Below are 17,820 nucleotides of genomic sequence, written 5' to 3' on the forward strand. Positions count from 1 at the left end.
TTCTCTGTTTCATATAATATTATCACATCGTTAACTAAACACAATTATTTATCATATCTTAAAGTCTCAAGTATTTCGAACAAACATGCATTTTTTTTTCAAAGTGCTTTAATGTTGAGCATATTAGTACGCTCAAATTTTTTCTTTTTTTTTTTCAAACTGCGTAATTTTTTGAAGTGTATTGCAATTTTGTAACTCATCAGCAACAACATCCAACCCTCACAACTGGGAAACCGATTGAAACAAGTTCCTATAAAAAATCTTATAATTTTATTACTTTATTATGTAATAATTTTAAAATATGATTTAAAATGCATATAGCCTTATAAAGAGAAGAACACAAAATCCTATTTTAGAAATTTGAACGATCAACAAAAGTCTACAGTTCCTTTACATTTAAAGAGGCATGGTCATGATTTTGGTAGATTTTTTAAAAAAATTTAAATTGTTTAAAATACATCAGTAATGCATTTCCAATTATCAACCGAAATTTGAGTATCGGTCATAATTATAAGCAAGATAACAAACTCTAAATGTTGTTTTATGTAAACAAGGCTCATGCCTTGGTTTTGTTTACATTTGTTCAATATACTGATAAATTTAAAGTTCTTTTTTTTTAATCTGATTTTTCTATCTGCTGATTCGATTCGTTTTGATACATGATTAAAAAGTTGCTAGTGTTTTTCACATTTAACATAGAATATTCAAAATGTAAACACGTGACCAGAGCTTTGCGTACATAACAGAGAATTGTGAACTCTGTATCTCGCTTATAACTCGACGACTGACACATTTGGTTTGTCCATTAAAACGCTAAAGCATTGTAAACTTTGAAAACGGAAAATTAATTTTTGACCATGCCCCTTTAAAGGTCACGATTTTCGGCAAAAATTATTTTTCCAATTTTAATTTTTACAATGCTTCAATAATGCATTTTAACAGGCAACCAAAATTTGAGTCATTTGTTGAGTTATAAGCGAGTTACAGAGTTTACAATTCTTTGCAATGTAAACAAAGCTTTTGGTTACATTTTGAGTGTTGAAGTGAAATTCCAATATTAGACTTAAAATGAATGTGTTAAAGGTTAAGAACTGTTTATTTATTCTAAAAAAAATGAATAAAAAGATAGACAAATTAGCTTGAAAACGATATTCTACTGGTATGTTGAAAATATGCAAACAGAAACAAAGCCTTGTTTATATGACAATTGTAAGCTCCTGTATCTTGCTTATAACTTAATGGCTGACTCTCAAATTTCATTTGATAATTAGAAATGCTGATCTTAAGCATTGTAAAAAATATAAAGAGCAAAATAGATTTCGTCCAAAATCGTGATCGCATTAGCCAAAAAAAAAATGAACCATTTTTTTCAAGGATCTTCAGACTTTAATACACCTGTACATTTGATGCACAGTTAGTCAATACTGACAATACTTAATTCACTGGCCATGTGTAGATAGTATTTGTATTCAATGACTTATCAAATAAAATGTATTGTCGAAATACAAACAATAAAACAAATATCTTATATCAGCAGGTTTCTGTTATTAATAATATCACTTGACATAACACAATATCACATGAGAACATTGACAACAGTGGACAAAACGAGAATAACACAGCATTGGACCTCTGACACATGACTCTCACAAGGACACAAGTCAAGGACAAACCCCCCCCCCCCCAAAAAAAAAAAAACAAACAACAATTAATGTGAAAAGCAAAGATATTGTAGATATGACACCCCCCCCCAAAAAAGTAATGTTCATCTCACTATAACTTTTCATTTTTTAACCATTTTTTAAATCTATTTGAAAAAAAGTTAAATCAAAAGGTTGGGGGGGGGAGGGGGCATATTACTGGGTAAAAATGAGAAAGATATAAATATAAAAATTTGGAGCATGCTATCTGCGAGTATTTCTTACAAATGCATTTAATTATACAGTACATCCTTATTCTGTAGTCATTGCCTAAAGGATAGAAACTACTTCAACCAACAGACTTATGGGCAAAACATGTACTGTCCCGAAGAAAATGTCCACATTTGATTACATACTTGCAGGAATCTGGACACATAGGAAAAGTTTGTATAAAAAAGGTAATAAAAACAAGGTTTAAATGCCATGAGGAAAAAAGATAGTAAAAAATTTAAAAAGCTTGTAAGAATTCATAAAAAAATTGTGCTTACATATACCCTACTTAAATTTGACTATGAAAGCATTTGAAAAATCATTTGGATAAAAGATATCAAAGAAATTAAACTAATCATTAATTCAAGCTCTAAAAATCTAGGTATTAAATTGTGTATGAGTAAATGAAGCTTTACTAATAAATTGTTTGCTTCCCTTTTTCATCTTCAGTTTATCATTAAGTACCGGCAATAAAAATGTTGCTCAGATTTTGATTAATAAAATGACAGCAATCCAAATGACCTCTCTCTCTCTCTCTCTCTCTCTCTCTGTGACTAAAAAAATGAAAATCCCAGATGTCTCTTAATTATATCCTGAAGTTAAGCCTTATCCTGCATGATCATTCAGAAAATCCTGTCAATAGTTAATCTTGTCCTTAATAATATCATGAACTTTCAACCTCATCCACAACAGACCTGCAAATAACTTGTCCCTTAAATCCATGATTCCCGCAATACTTCTTCTCACTCCCTTGATTTTCGACCAACTGCCTCAACTCAAGCATCAATCATACACAGGATCTCTGTATTAAACAACCTCATCTCTCAGGTGTAGAAAACAACTATAATTCTTAAAATTTATAGCATTCTTGTGGAAAATATAACACTATACAATCATGCTGAAAAATACTGTACAGAAAGTGCATAACCATTAATAATTTCATGCACCAATGTCTAGTATTATTCTGGGTTATGATCGTCTCTTTCCTCTGTTAATAAATTTACAGCATAAAATATCCTGAGAAAATAGACTTGTAATTTGTATATTGCTCTTTCTTCTTGTTCTTGTATAGTACATGCATAATATAAAAATGACATGGTACATAAAATGATGATGCACACTGACTATGTAAAATAGCTTTCATGAAAGGTAATAAATAATATGGCTGACTAATATGTGAAATAAATGTGGCACTAAGTCAAACAGTTGATTCAACTGATTTCCTTCTGTTACGAAAATCGTCCAACAAAACTGAACTAGCCAGTTCAAGATTCCAGTTCAAAGCTTCCAAAAGTCTTTCACAATCTTCTCGTGTTGTGACCCCGAGTCGGAACAGTTGTTCCGTTTTCAAGTACTTCATGGCTTCCTTTTCGTTCCAAGATGTCTGACAAAGGGCAGCATGGCACTCCTCGTCTGTCACTCCTAGCACACTATTCTGGACCAGTAACACTTTTTCCCTGGGGGACGTGGACATAAAATTTGGTTCCACCGACTTAGATGAGTTTGGGACTGAACGAGGTACAGTTCTGTTACAGGGTTTGTTGGATTTGCCAGATAATTCATTGGATATTTTTCCGATGGGTTTTAGCCCTGTCATTCCTGACCAAGACCTTCGGTCCCCATTCTCTAGGTGATCTTTACTGGTTTGCTTATTGTTTGCATACTCCACACCGGTCACATTCTGATACTCAGACATTGTGTGTGGTTGCTGTTTCTTATGATCAAGCTGGTTCCCATCCACAGAAAATGGCCGCACAGCAGCAGTATTTGTACGACTATTATCACAGCCCTTAGGAGGGATCAGAAAGTAATGGGTAGAACTTATTTGTTTGCCATCCTGAAGAACAGGGAAAATTCTAGCTTTTTCGCTTTTCTTCTTCAATGCATCTCTTCTAGAGTCCAAACTGTTTGACAGATAATCTCTTGGTGGTAGCGGTGGTGGCTTTTCAAGGTGGTCAGATTTCACAAGGCGGGCCGTGGCCCCCACATCAACCTGTGGCTCATCTACATCATCATCAAAGTCAGAGTCAAAAGAATCCCAGTCATAATCAGACACTGTACTAGCAGGGACATAAATTTGATTATTGATTGAAGAAGGAAGTGTAGAGGAGGATATTGGCATTATATTTTTCACATCCCCTTTCTCCACTTCATCTGGTACCTCGTCGTACAGTGGCCTACTACTACTGGTGTTATTGAAACAGTTTTTCACTTTATGTAACCCACCACCAATGGTATTATATTCCTCTTCGTTTGGAACCTCATCATACAAAGGAGTTTGATTGCTGTATATTGAGTTTTTGGCCACACCCATATTACTCATAGCATCATCCAGCCAATCGAAGGCCTTGTCATTAGTTTTAGGTGGGATCGCCTGTGAAGGTTTGCTCTCCTCCACATGTTGAGTGTTGACCACCTGGATTTGACTACCTGTCACATATGTTCCTACGTTGAGCTCGTTGGTTCTAAACTGATGAAGTGGATTATTGCCTAATTGTTCTTCAATCTGATGCCTCTTACTTTCAAAGGATTCACTTTCTGGCCTGAGAGAGGATGAATGAAACTTTTCGGGTAACTGAAGAGGGACAGTAGGACGAGAAATCACATGATTATTCTGATTCACAGTTTCAGTAGTCATTGATTTCACAGTTTGATTTGCACTTTTCTGAACTGTTGGGGGTGGTTTAATACTGTAGATGGACCCCAGAGAAATCCTCGTGTCAAAGGGGTCAACTGGTGTGTCTGCATCCTGAATCAAAGGCTTGTCTAGACGATCGCAATGATCAGACGACGTCAGAGTGTCAAACAAGCTCAGCGTGCTAGCTGCTGGCTTTTGTAGATCGGTACACACTTCTGAATCATCACTGAAGTCAATGAGGAGCCCCTCCTCTTTCTGGCCATTTTTTTGTGATTTCTCCATGGCCCTTGGGTTGGGAGTGGCCCCCACTGTGGCGACAGACTTGGGTAAGGTTGACGGATACTTCCTGTCTTGGAAGTCACTGTCCACCTCGTTGACAAACTTTGAGTAACTAAACTGTTGTCTAGCACTCAACGATTGAGTCAGCTGATCTGGAGACGATAAAAGAGACATTAATAGAATTTGATTTGCTTAAAACTCTTCTTATTGTACCTACAACTTTTTAAAATCAAAATTCCATTACGTATTTATTTATTTTCAACAAATCAACTTCAACATAATACCGTATAATGGGTATTTTTTACGTGCTGCTAATTTTTACGAGTTTTATAAATCCATAAAAATTAAACGCGTAAATTTTCACAGAAGTAAAAAAAAACTGCACGTAAATTTTCTACATCGTACGCATGAGAGCAATGTTCATGACCTTCAGCTCAGTCCCTGAAGGCTGTACATGTAGGTATATTTGAGCGTTTTTGGTCATGTGGTGATAACAGTTCAGATCTTTCTATTTAGTCTTGAGTATTTTTTAAAACTACATATAATGCCACGTTAGTAGCTAGATGTCTTTTTTGGCTGGGAGAGAAAGAAAAAGAGAGAAAAAAATTTTGAAATGGAGTTGTCATTCTTTTTTTCCCAGTAAATCGAACTGAGACGAGCACATGGAGTACATCAATGATGATACCCAGATAAATAGGAATAAGTAAAGTGTATAACACATATGAAATAAAGGTAAATGTATAAACACAATTTTTACGGACATGTCCAATTCGTAAAACAATTACGCGTAAAAATTCAAATCACCCTATTTTATGACAAATTCGTAAAAAATCACAGCAGTAAAAATTACCTGTTATACGGTATGTATATACCGGTAATACACTAACATTTTGCTCAAGAAGATACAAGTTAATCATAGAGACATAAAACTTTCTACACTAAGTAATTACTCAGAATTCAGAATAATTTGATTTTCAATTCTTACTCTTGATCAACTGTTTAGAAGCCATATCTGGTTTGTGCAAATCTGGGGGTTCCATTGGATTTCGTAAATAAACTCTGAAATACATTAAAAGATCAGAAAAACCTTTGATAAGTATAAATATTAAATCATTGGATATGTGAATTTTTTTTCAAACAGATTTACTTGATCAAGAGATAAGGGAAAAGCGTTCTTTTCAGTCACAGTAAAATACAATCCTTTTAATAGACTGAATAGTTAAATAATTAAGCCCACTTTTGAACTCTTTTTATGTATTATAAACCAACCTTCGAAAGTTTCTGGTAAGCTAATAGCACATGTCCTGAAGTGCTCTTATGAACAATTTTTTTTTCTATTCTATAAATCAAATTATCCAATGAAATTTTGACCCTTGAACTTACTCATCAATGGCGCCCGGATCCCCCCAGGATTTACCCCCTGGATCCCCGTGTCCAGTGTGAATGAAGCTGTTCTTCAGAGGTTTGCTGATGTCATTTCCTGTGATAATGTAAATCCAAAATAAGAATTTTGCTTCCAAAATGCAGGCACACACTTTATTTTTTTTCTCAATCTAAAAATATTGAATTTTTGGTAAAGGGCTAAAATGGCCCTCAAAAATAATATCATAATTTTAATTTAATAAATATTGGTAAGTTTAATTTTGTACAAATATACAATGTAGATAAGAAGTTAATCTTCATTTTCAATTTTAATTAGGAGAATATTTTTTGCATAAAACTGCTTTTTTCTAAAGGAAACATTGAGCATAGAATTAAACACTTTATTTTATCAAATTTTTACCTACTGAAGATTTGTTTGATGTTTTCAATACAAAAAAATTCTAAATTTTATTTGAATTATTTTGATTGAAAGGCTAAATCTGCATCATCTCTGATTCAACATATATGGTCAGTGTGTGAAACTAATGAGGCAAATAGATTTATATTATCTTATGTTTAACTTAACTCTTTTATAAAATAACAAAACAATTTTAAGTACCTTAAACACTTTTATAAAGCATGATTTATTGGAGCCAAAATTGAATTTATATACATGTATAGTCTTTAAGAAAAATATTCTGTTAGAACAATGGCATTTCAAAATAATTTTTGCATATTAGACTTGTTCTACAAAGAGTATATGTTGGAGTGAGTGTGCACCCCCCCCCCCCCCTTTTTGACACTGACCGCCCAGTTTTCGTTGTGGATCAACACAGTGTCTAGGAAATGTCCCGACTTCACTTGTCCTTTTGTTCTGTCCCTTCCACCAGTAACAGTCAGGTCTACACAAACACAAAAATAAAAATGTTATTAGACAAGATCACAAAGACACTGCTTTTATAGTGCAGCGAAAAATGAAATGTTCTAGACACACAAGGTACCTTCCATCCAGTATTGTGAGCATATCCCCTTCAATGATCTCCAAGTGTTCCTTCTCACAAAAACCTGTTATCACTTTCATGTCTTGGGGTCGCATCTTAAATAATACATCCAGTAATTAATTCCATGTATGACAACTAACTGAAAAATTTCACTGATAAGAAATAAAGTTTTGGTATCTTTTTTTTTTCAGAATAAGCAAAACAGCTTAATTTTTACTATCTTTTGAAAACATGAACACCTGCAAATGTAGATTTATCACCTTATTTATTCTTTCTGGATTATCGGTAAATAATAAGAATTTAAACTTGTCACACTCGAGTACTTTTATCTTTCATTATTTCTCAACTGCATAAATTGATTCAAAGCTGCACATTGACACTGACCTCACAAAGAAAGTCCTTGAGGGCCTGGAAGGTAGGCCTGTCCTGGGGTTTGAGGGCCCAGCACTGGGACATGAGGGTGTAGATGTCCGCCGGACAGTGATCAGGCTTACTCAGCCTCTCCCCATCCTCAATCTTCTGTAATATCTACAACATTGGGAACTGGGATGTCAATTTGGTAATAAATTTGAAACTTGTGGTAAGAAGCTTAGAAGCATGTGAAAATCATAAATATCGTATAAAAAAAATTTAGAATAGAAAATAACGCCATTATAATTATAGCTTTTAATTTGGAGGATGACTGTATTTTTTACCATTTTTTTTCCATTTTTTATTTTACTCCAAATCTCCACACCAAATTCTAGCAAATTTATGATACTGTAGTACACATACTCCTTGAGGCTCTATTCAAATTTTTATTACTATACAAGTTGAATAGAATGTTTTTCTTGGAACCCACCTGAGAACCATTGAAACCCATCCATGGTTCAGCAGCATATGTGAACATTTCCCACAGAGTCACAGCAAACATCCAGGTGTCGCTAGCGTGTGAAAATTTACGGATCTTTAGACTCTCCGGTGCACACCTACAAAACACATCGGAAATTTCAAGATGGGGAAGAGGAGAAAGTCTGCTTAAATTATACATTAAGTAGCAACTTTGTAAACAATCATTGTTGCAGGACCCTTTTTTAATCAAGTAGATTAATTTAATACAGAGTTACAGGTAAGTTATTATAAAATTTATACACTATGTATAGTAAAAGAATAAATACCAAGCAAATGGGACCTTCTTCTGTTCTGACATGGTGTAGTGGTCTTCTTGACTAGACAAAGCTCTCATCAATCCAAAGTCACCAATCTTCACCTAAATGCACAATTTCAATTCAAAAATCTTTCCATTCATTATAATAAAATTTCAGCTTATGAAAAAAAATCAGCAATTCATAGAACATCCTTGAAACTATATATCACTACACATGCCATTTTGAAGATTAAGTGTTCACTATACCTTTTGTGGGGAAGCCAGCAGGACATTTCTACAGGCCAAGTCCCTGTGGATGAAGTGTCTGGACTCGAGGTAACTCATTCCATTGGCAATCTGTACAGCATATTCACACAATGTGGATATAAGGACAGCCGTCTGTTCCCTCCTCAGACACTCCAGTAGAGAACCTCCCGGGGCCAGCTCTGTCACCTACAGACATAAACCAGTATGCTCTATTGTAAATGCTTGTACTTAATATCAAAGGCCAGGAATTCATACCTGTGTAAAATCGTGAAAAGAATCCTGAGCGGATTTTAAAATCTCCTTTTTATTTTTCTGAAAGTTGTATGCTATATAAAATTACATCTTGAAAAAAATGTAACTTGTGTTGGTATCTTTCACAAAGAAACCAAGAAAGACAACTCCTTCAGGAAACATTAAGCAGCAATTGGCTTTTAGAGTGTATTCAACTGGGTATGGGCAATTTACTGTAAACTGTTCAAGCCTAGTTTATATGAGCATAAATTGGATAGGTATTGAAATCATTTCCTATGACTCAATTTTCTGATACTGAGGTAGTAAATTTTATAGAATCTAAAGCCATTTTACCTGTAAAATGACATTGAATTGTTTAAAATTCAATGTTTAACTAACATCAAGAAGTGATGTTAGTCTTATTGTAACAAATGCAACATTCCTAATAATGAGTTAATATGATTATATCTTTCAGTCAATCAAATAGGACATTGCAACCCAAGTTAAATTATATGGCCAAAAATTTTTATTAGGTAACTTTTTTTGTGTTTCAACATGAGTATTTAATACACTGATATTTTATTAAAGTACCAGTACAAAGTAATTGATACCAAAAACATTTCCTGAATATGTTTGCCTGCATATGGATTTTTGCACATCTGTTTCATGAAAAATTATGTTCTTGGTGAATACTTTGATGCAAAGGAATGGTTGTAAGATGACACGTACCATCATTAATGGTGAGGATAAAACAATGCCATACAGATGGATCAGGTTTGGGTGATTCAGACTGTGCATGGCATTCACTTCTTTCACGAAGTCCTCAAAAGCTCCAGGCTGGGCAAGGGCATCCGCTCTCAACACTTTAACAGCAACCTTTTTCTGCAGGCAAAGAAATGACTCTCTTACATTACTCAGATTAACACTTAACTTGTTACAAATACTAGACATGATATCATTGTGCACTTCAAAATCCATTTAGCCACGTCAATTCAAAGGTACACTTGAAACTTTGTATATGTACCATTAGATCATATACATATTTATGCATCAAAGTTGTACATCTACTTATAATCTACATGTACTTATATTATGTGTGAATGAAATTATGATCAATGCATATAACAAGTTACAAAACTGAATTACAAAATCTTTCATAAATTGTGAAATCCTTATTTTCAATGTTACAGAAAAGCAAATTTGAAATAATAATGCATCAGTTTTCAGGCTGGCATACATCATGTCATGGCCAGCAGAGAAACACCTTTCATTACACTCAGTATACGAGGTCATAGTTTCTGGACCTACCTTGCGGCCGGAGGGGGTGGACCACTCTCCCTCCCGCACCACCCCAAAGGAGCCGTTACCCAGCTTCCCCCACAGCATCAGCTGTCTCTGGTTGATGAGACAGGTCAGTGACTGTTCCCCACTGTGACGGGAGGAGGGGGAAGCCCTCCCTCCATCGTCCGCCATTCTCTTGGCAGTCCCTGAGAGAATCTGCAAGAGATTGACTCCATTAGTTATTCCTCTATGCAACAACTGTAAAACATGCTTATAACAAAGTGCCAGGGATGGGCGATTTTGCTTTGATCATTATAAGTGTTATTCATTATATCCGTCAAGTTTACAACATGTAATAAAATCACAAGGAATGAAAATCGCTTTGTTGTAAGCGTCAAATCATTATAAGCTTGTTCGCTATAACCGTGTTTTACTGTAAGTAGTTTAATGTTGTGATTGGGTGATGTGGGTATATTATAAATTGAACAAATCTCAATAAATGAAAGCTGGAAAAAGATGGACCCATACTTTGTTGGAGGTGTCAAATTAAAAAATTAATGATGATTTTCTTTCTTTTGTGACATGCATCTTTTGGAAGTACAGGTAAATAAAATAAATGTAGTGTGAATAGATTTTCTCTACATATTCTTCTTGTCAATGTTTACCTAGAGAAATAGCTCAGTCAGAAAAGTGTCTACTTCTCAATTCAAGGATCAAGAATTCGAGCTCTATAAAGATACTCTAGACTCAAATTGTCTTTTTTATCTACATATATACATATACACATAAAGCAGAGTTTTATGCACATATCTCCTCAAGCAAAATAAAAAGAGAATCAATCTCAGGTAATCAGCGAATGACACACATTCCTAGCTGAAACACATCAATTAACTTATGGCATGAGAAATGCTTTTATTAATATTAACAAAATATTTCAGAATTCTCTCTCTCTCTCTCTCTCTCTCTCTCTCTCTCTCTCTCTCTCTCTCTCTCTCTCTCTCTCTCTCTCTCTCTGACCTTACTTTGTCTAGGATCCTTGGCTTTTTACTGGTTCTCCTTTTTTTAACAGCATCAAGCAGACGTCTAATGGCTGGCTTCCCCATGCCGATTTTCTCCAAGTCCTCTGTCTTAACATAATCAAAGTGAGAGGGCCTGAAATTAAATAGTTAGATACGTGAAGTGGGTTGACACTTTCTCCAGCTTGTTACACTCTCACTTCTGTGCGGCACTTAGACATCATGTCTTGGGTCTTTATGGATTATAATCTTTAATCTGTTCATTATAAGCCTGAAGGAAGCTACCAGTCTGAACCTTGAAATTGGACCAGACAAGTGGTGTATCCAGTATCTCCCAATCTTAACCATTAAAAGCAATCAAATTTTCATTTTATGATGCAAGATTAAATGAACTGTAAACATTTATATCAAAGTCTGGTAAGTTTGGCAAAAACACCAGAAGTAGGGTCCGAGCCTTACATAATACCTCACCAATCCTTTTTACTAAGGTCACACACGGGCAAGATTTCCACCTGACTCTTTGGTACATTGCATGACATGATTAATACCTGATGTTTCACCAAGGTGTAAATAAAAGGTAACAACAGGATAGCTATCACTCCAGCACCTGTACTCATGCAGAACAATGCAGTAAACTAGCTTCTGAACACCACACACCTGTGTCCAGTCAACTTATCACTGCTCTAAAGTCATTTCACTAATGCTATGTTTGGAAATTAAGAAAAATAGGACACTGGTATTTCCAATCACGCCATTGCTTGGACTTTGTTTTTAACATTAATTTTCTGATAACAAAATTTCATTTAATTGCTCATGGAAATTCCAACCCATCTTTTTTTTCATGTCCCACATAAAACCACAGTCCACAATGGTGCAGTGGAGAAATCAGTGCATTTCTTTGTAATCTGAACACAAACATATGTAATAGGGCTATCCCAGTAATCTCTCCACCCACGCAAGGATTGGCTTCTGTAATTTACGCCTGATTCAACAATTAATTTGGGGGTAATACTAGACCATCATTGCACCGAGTTTTCCCCAGGGGCCAAAGAAATAAAACATGCCACTATCATCTCCAGGACTTGGTTATCCAGGACAAATCTTATCAGATACATATACATGTAATCAAAATGATTTAAATCCCTAATATTAATCTATTTATAGTAAAATTTTATAAAATGAAATGATGGATCTGCATAGTTTATTTCCATTTCCTGTGCAATTTAATAAATCCATGTCCATGCACTCCAACATAATTCTAAACAATTAAACATTAGTCCTTCAATTTCCCTTTTTCCTATTACAGAGCACTTATTCATACAGATAAGCTATGCATTTGATTAGTTTTAAAATAATAAATAATGGCCAAATTTTTTTAATGTGATATCACATCAATCTATGACTAAAATTAATATATATCATTATAATTACCAAGGTAATGTAAGAAAATATAAACAATATCAAATTCATGACATGTATAGTCATGGTAGTTCAAACACTGTCATCAGAAGAGATGATACATGATCAACATTTATCAACATGCATTCATCAGTTTTGTTGCTCCTTGTTTGACTATAAGCAATTGTCTTCAAGATTTCAATATTGCTCATTGTAAAATGGAAAACAAAGAATTACAGTGTAATGCCGGAACATTTAAACCATGTGATCTTCTGTGAAAATAACAGTGCACATCTAATATCAGAACAAAAATCTAATTGATGACCATCCCTCATTGCATAGGCTGAAGACTCTGAGAAGAACTGCTCTCCTTGTACTTAATGTGTAACTTGCAGATTATTCTGTAACTTTGAGAAGAACTGCTCTACTTGTACTTAATGCGTAACTTGCAGATTATTCAATAACTTTATGAAGAACTGCTCTACTTGTACTTAATGCTTAACTTGCAAATCATTCTGTAAATTTGAGAAGAACTGCTCTACTTGTACTTAATGCGTAACTTGCAAATCCTTCTGTAACTTTGAGAAGAACTGTTCTAGCTGTACTTACTGCATAACTTGCAGATTATCCTGCAACTTTGAGATGACCTGCTTTACGTGTACTTACTGTGTAACTTGTAAATTATCCCGTAACTTTGAGAAGAACTGCTCCAGCTGTACTTCACTCAGGAGCTCGTAGAGCCATTCCCTATTGTCGTCTTCATCCATGGCTATCTACAGGATCCAAGTTAAATACGAGAGCTGAACGTGTCGGATAGTCCGGTGGTGGATTGTGGGAGAGCCTGGGATGATAATTAGCCCACCTCAACCACTTCCATTTTGCTTTAGTGTATGCAGAAAACACAGGGCTTGACAAAACTTTGTTGTACTTCCTCATGTAAACATTTCCTAACTCCTCTAACTAAGCTCTTCCTGTCCTGATCATGGTATTCCTGCCATCACACAGCCAAACAGGCTCATAGTGCCTTAAAAAAAAGAACTAAAACATATTAAAATCTGTATTTTACTGTAACATTCAGCCACTCAGTAAAAATACTACAGTATGCAAGTCTGAATCTAACACAAGGACTCCAGATTTGGTTGGAAGTTGTACATGAAATTATGCTGTCCCCATGAGCAATTTGCTTCATGGAAGTACCGGTATTCTATTCATAAGTCTGACCATACTGTACTCATCAATTTGGAATCTTATTTAGAGCAGGTGTAAACAATTTAGTTTAAACCTTTCCTAGCTCAAGGTGTGAATGTAATATCTTCAGTATGCGCCCATTTACATGATTATCAAAAGCGTTATCAACACTCCACTTCAGTCTTGGTCTAAAACATATCTACAGGGCACTTGTTTGGACCGAACATATTCATGTATAACATTACAGACCGGTTGTTGTGTACCGTAACAAATAAAATTCTCTCAAGGTATCACCTTAAGACACCTTAAACTCTACACCTAGCTTCTACTGTCAGAGTTACAGGTAGTAAAAATGATTCTTTGTTGCTGTGAATAAGAACTAGTGTTATTCTGTAGGTGGACATTCATGGACATATTATTTTCATTCCATTTTCAGTTTGCCTTGGTATGTACATAAACAATGACACTCTTAGAGGCAATCCACGGAATCAAGGAATTCTGCGTAAAATGACAAACATGTCCTATATCTAAATAATAAAACACTTTCTTTGGCGACTCATGCAGGATATGAAAGTGGAGATATTGCAGAAAAAATAAGTAACCTGCATTCTTTGCACAAATTAATGAACTGATCATAAAGAGTGAGTAAAGTTACTAAATTATTGTTAATGTACATCAGTATGTCAGATAAAAGAAAAGTTGTTTTATATGGAAATTGGAGTCTATAACATCATCATTTCATGCAGTCCATGATTTTTCTAAGGTTGCTGAAAGTTTTGACTGATCAATAAAGTGGATAAAAGTGAATCTTGTAGATTTCAGTCCTGTCAGTTTCTATAGAGATGTAAATTACAACTAATTTCTGTAAGAAATAGAGGAATCATACTTAATGGATGTAAATATTTAGTAAGTATTATCCTGGTCAGTTATCTAACCGTGCTAATGATCACTAAACAGAGGGAAAATATCAACCCAGAAAAGATTAAATAGGCAAGACAGTTATAAACGCATGAATTACCAAACACTATACATCAATACACAACTGATAAGATTGGTCATGTGTTAATTATTCTAAATGGGTGAACTAATCAACCGTAGATATTCAATACAATAAGTATATGGCTTATGTGTCACTGAGAATTACATCATTGTATTTAAGAACAAAATCAATAGCTGATAAAGCATTAAAAAAATTATATAAAATATGTAATTTTGTAATTACATGTATTCTTAAAGTAGGAGCCTTACTGTATAGAGTGTACTGTGGTCATTTTAAGATAAATGAGATTCAGAATTAAAACCATCATAATGGATCCACTGCATGTCAGCTTGTCCACAAACATCACAAACAAACAAGGACAGTATCTATTACATCACAAGAAGGATTCATTGACAAGAGGAAGTCTTGATCTGTTCAGACAGGTTCTAGAGTTTACACTGATTGGATTAGCATACATAGTGTCATCTATTGGGTCAATGATAAACAAAACAACTACATGTAAACATAAACAAGATTAGAGAACAGCAACACTTGATCATTGTTTAGACATATACAGAGCACAAACAGCTTTATTGATACATGTATTATTAATAACGGTACCTTAATAACTAATGCTGCTAATAATTTCACCTACAATCATGCATGTGCAATCTACAAGTCAAACATGCATAAAAATTGTAATTTAAAGGAAACTCTAATCTTTGAGTGCCTTGGCTTACATTTTTATAGGATGCTTGTTATCTATACAAGTATGGATATTTCTCAGACCTGTATCTCAAATCAGATGAAATTTCCAAATCAATTTCCTGCTATATCGCTCCCTGTTTCATTCAAAATTCAAACAGTTTATAGCCCAAGGATAACATCTAGAGCCCATTAAAACAATAAACCCAGAAAAGCAACAAGACAACATTCACTTGCACTTTAGAACAACCATTGAAAGATGAAGCACGTACCGCAAGATCTGTATCATATATCATTAGTGCTCAGAACACTTACATCAAACCAATTTAATGGGCAAAATCCTTGGGGTCTAGCATGGTTTAAATGTCACTGTCAATATTTTTTTTCAACTTAAAAATCTTGCTGTTGTAAGAAGTTATAATACTATAAAGCATACAACTCAATTTACCGGTAAAAGGTGATATAATGTTCAAGGATTCTAATAAATTCTCAACAACAAAGTTGGATCTTTAATTGAATGAATTTTCAACAAAACATCATTCTTAAACTTAACAGCATTTAGCTACTTGTAACTCATTATTGGCTGAATCAATATTTAAAAAAGGTGATAGTTTGATTGATACATTTGTATATGCAATTTAATTTATCAATTTTAATACATGTAATTCCCAGACAAAAAAAAAACCTTTCATTTTAGCTATGTCCCTCAATCTTATGAAAATAAAGGGGTTTTAAAAGAATGATTTTGGGGATTTTTTCATCCTACAGAATAATGTTTTGAACAGAAACATACTTAAAATTAACATTGAATTATAACACAAATTGATGCAAAACATCTTGGCTAATTGGATAGATTATTAGTATTGTATACATAATTAAACACAAGGAATAAATATCCACGTAAAATCATGAGAAGTACATCTCGCATATTTTTATATCTCGCTTTTATATTTTTGGACACATGTAAACTACATGAAACTATGATAAAAATATAACATTCGCAATTTTATGTTCTCGCGATTTGATGGAAAATATTAGAATCACGGAATTAAGCATGCGAGAAAAATATGGAATCTACAGTAACCACTTCCTACAATCAAGTGTGAAACATTTACACATTTGCTGTAACAATCACGGCGAAAGAGTTTGCTGTATATGTTTTTTATTATACATAGCAAGATATAAGTTCGGACTTTTACCCTGTTTGAGACAGGTTACAGTTGTTACTAATGTGACAATCAGACCGGTTCAAATACCAGCGCCAGGTAACTTAGTTGGTAGAACATCTGTCTAGAGATTCAAGGGGCCCAGGTTTGAACCTGGTCGGTTCATCATTATTTCTCCAATCACATTACAATTGGTGCAGTATCAACATATGGAACTTACAGGTAAACTCCAGCCAGGGGAGGAGCCTTGGGTGATCTTCGAGGGGACCAGCTTAAACACCACTGCCATATTATATACATGTAGTCTTGACTACAACCCTTTTCTGTTCCAAGGTCCAACTTTCTTTCTTATTTTATTTTATTTTTTACAATTTTTGACAAAAATACATAAATCTATTAGTAAAGTACTACTGAAATTGATATAAACGAAAAAAAAATTATATCTATATAAACTTCTTTATTACATGTACTATGATGTTTTTTCTTTTCACAAGAAGATAAACAGCTTTTTTACGGAAACTTATTTCGTTCTCAGAACATCTTGCATAATTATTTTAACATTATCATATGGTTACATTCAATTTGTTTGCAATGCAAAATCTCTAGAACATTCTTTTTTCAAGTTTACACTTTTTTCAACCTGGATGACATGATGGAGGGGGTGTTTCAAGTGAGATTTTCATTGAAGCGAATGAATATTATTTGGATCCTGAAGTGTTGATCATTAATGAATATAAATGTAATATCTGGTAATTTTTTGTTTTTTGATTTATGTTCATGGTTTTAATCTATCTATCTAACGTTATACATTTCCGATCTGTACATTTCCGCATTTATTTTTAAATTTTCGATTATTTTGCAGCGTCTTTTAATATGTTTTTACAAAATAGTGAATAATAAACATCAAAACACATTCTATAATTTTAAAAAAGTTCTTTTCGTACCGTGTGAGAAACATCAGTCATTTTTGTATCATGAATCTCAGGCCATAGACTTATATGTAACGTTACGTTCCTTACGTTACAATTTCATGCAACTGGTATGATCTCTTCGGTTATATTCCTGCGGAAACATAATAAACAACAAACTCAAGCAAGCTCTAAAATATGAAAACATAATACACTTACTCTGATTTAGTATCAGGTAAATATTTGTACAACGTACTCCGTCACAATCCGTGTATATTTATTTCATTCATCTATCCATCATAATTTCCGGAAGTGAATGTAAGAGTCAAAATATTTTCCGGATAAAAAACTTTATTTTAAGTGTT

At 34.0% G+C, this 17,820-nt stretch overlaps 1 protein-coding gene across 2 annotated transcripts; it reads right to left on the minus strand.

Annotated features, from left to right (window-relative positions):
- Positions 1–262: 262 nt before the first annotated feature.
- Positions 263–17,763, minus strand: LOC128188421 (activated CDC42 kinase 1-like). 2 transcript variants are annotated; one of them, XM_052859465.1, is made up of 14 exons: positions 17,675–17,763; positions 13,176–13,533; positions 11,118–11,247; positions 10,123–10,311; positions 9,544–9,696; positions 8,584–8,769; positions 8,348–8,439; positions 8,032–8,158; positions 7,575–7,718; positions 7,191–7,285; positions 6,997–7,091; positions 6,211–6,307; positions 5,813–5,886; positions 263–4,979 (listed from the first exon to the last, which is right to left on the minus strand). In XM_052859465.1, exons 2-14 carry the CDS (start codon positions 13,274–13,276, stop codon positions 3,109–3,111), a joined length of 3,354 nt encoding a protein of 1,117 aa, XP_052715425.1. In that variant the 5' UTR covers positions 13,277–13,533; positions 17,675–17,763; the 3' UTR covers positions 263–3,108. The 2 variants fall into 2 exon arrangements, with proteins under 2 accessions (XP_052715425.1, XP_052715426.1); XM_052859466.1 differs by lacking the exons at positions 13,176–13,533; positions 17,675–17,763 and adding an exon at positions 11,660–11,803.
- Positions 17,764–17,820: the final 57 nt, after the last annotated feature.

This window comes from Crassostrea angulata, chromosome 6 (assembly GCF_025612915.1).
Source record: "Crassostrea angulata isolate pt1a10 chromosome 6, ASM2561291v2, whole genome shotgun sequence".
Classification (NCBI taxonomy): domain Eukaryota; kingdom Metazoa; phylum Mollusca; class Bivalvia; order Ostreida; family Ostreidae; genus Magallana; species Magallana angulata.

Coding starts and splice junctions, on each gene's coding strand:
- LOC128188421 (XM_052859465.1), bottom strand. CDS start 13,276: ATGGATGAAGACGACAATAGGGAATGGCTCTACGAGCTCCTGAGTGAA. Junction 8,770..9,543: donor TATCCTCACCATTAATGATG/GTACGTGTCATC, acceptor TTATGTCTGTAG/GTGACAGAGCTGGCCCCGGG. Junction 5,887..6,210: donor GATCCGGGCGCCATTGATGA/GTAAGTTCAAGG, acceptor AATGTATTTCAG/AGTTTATTTACGAAATCCAA.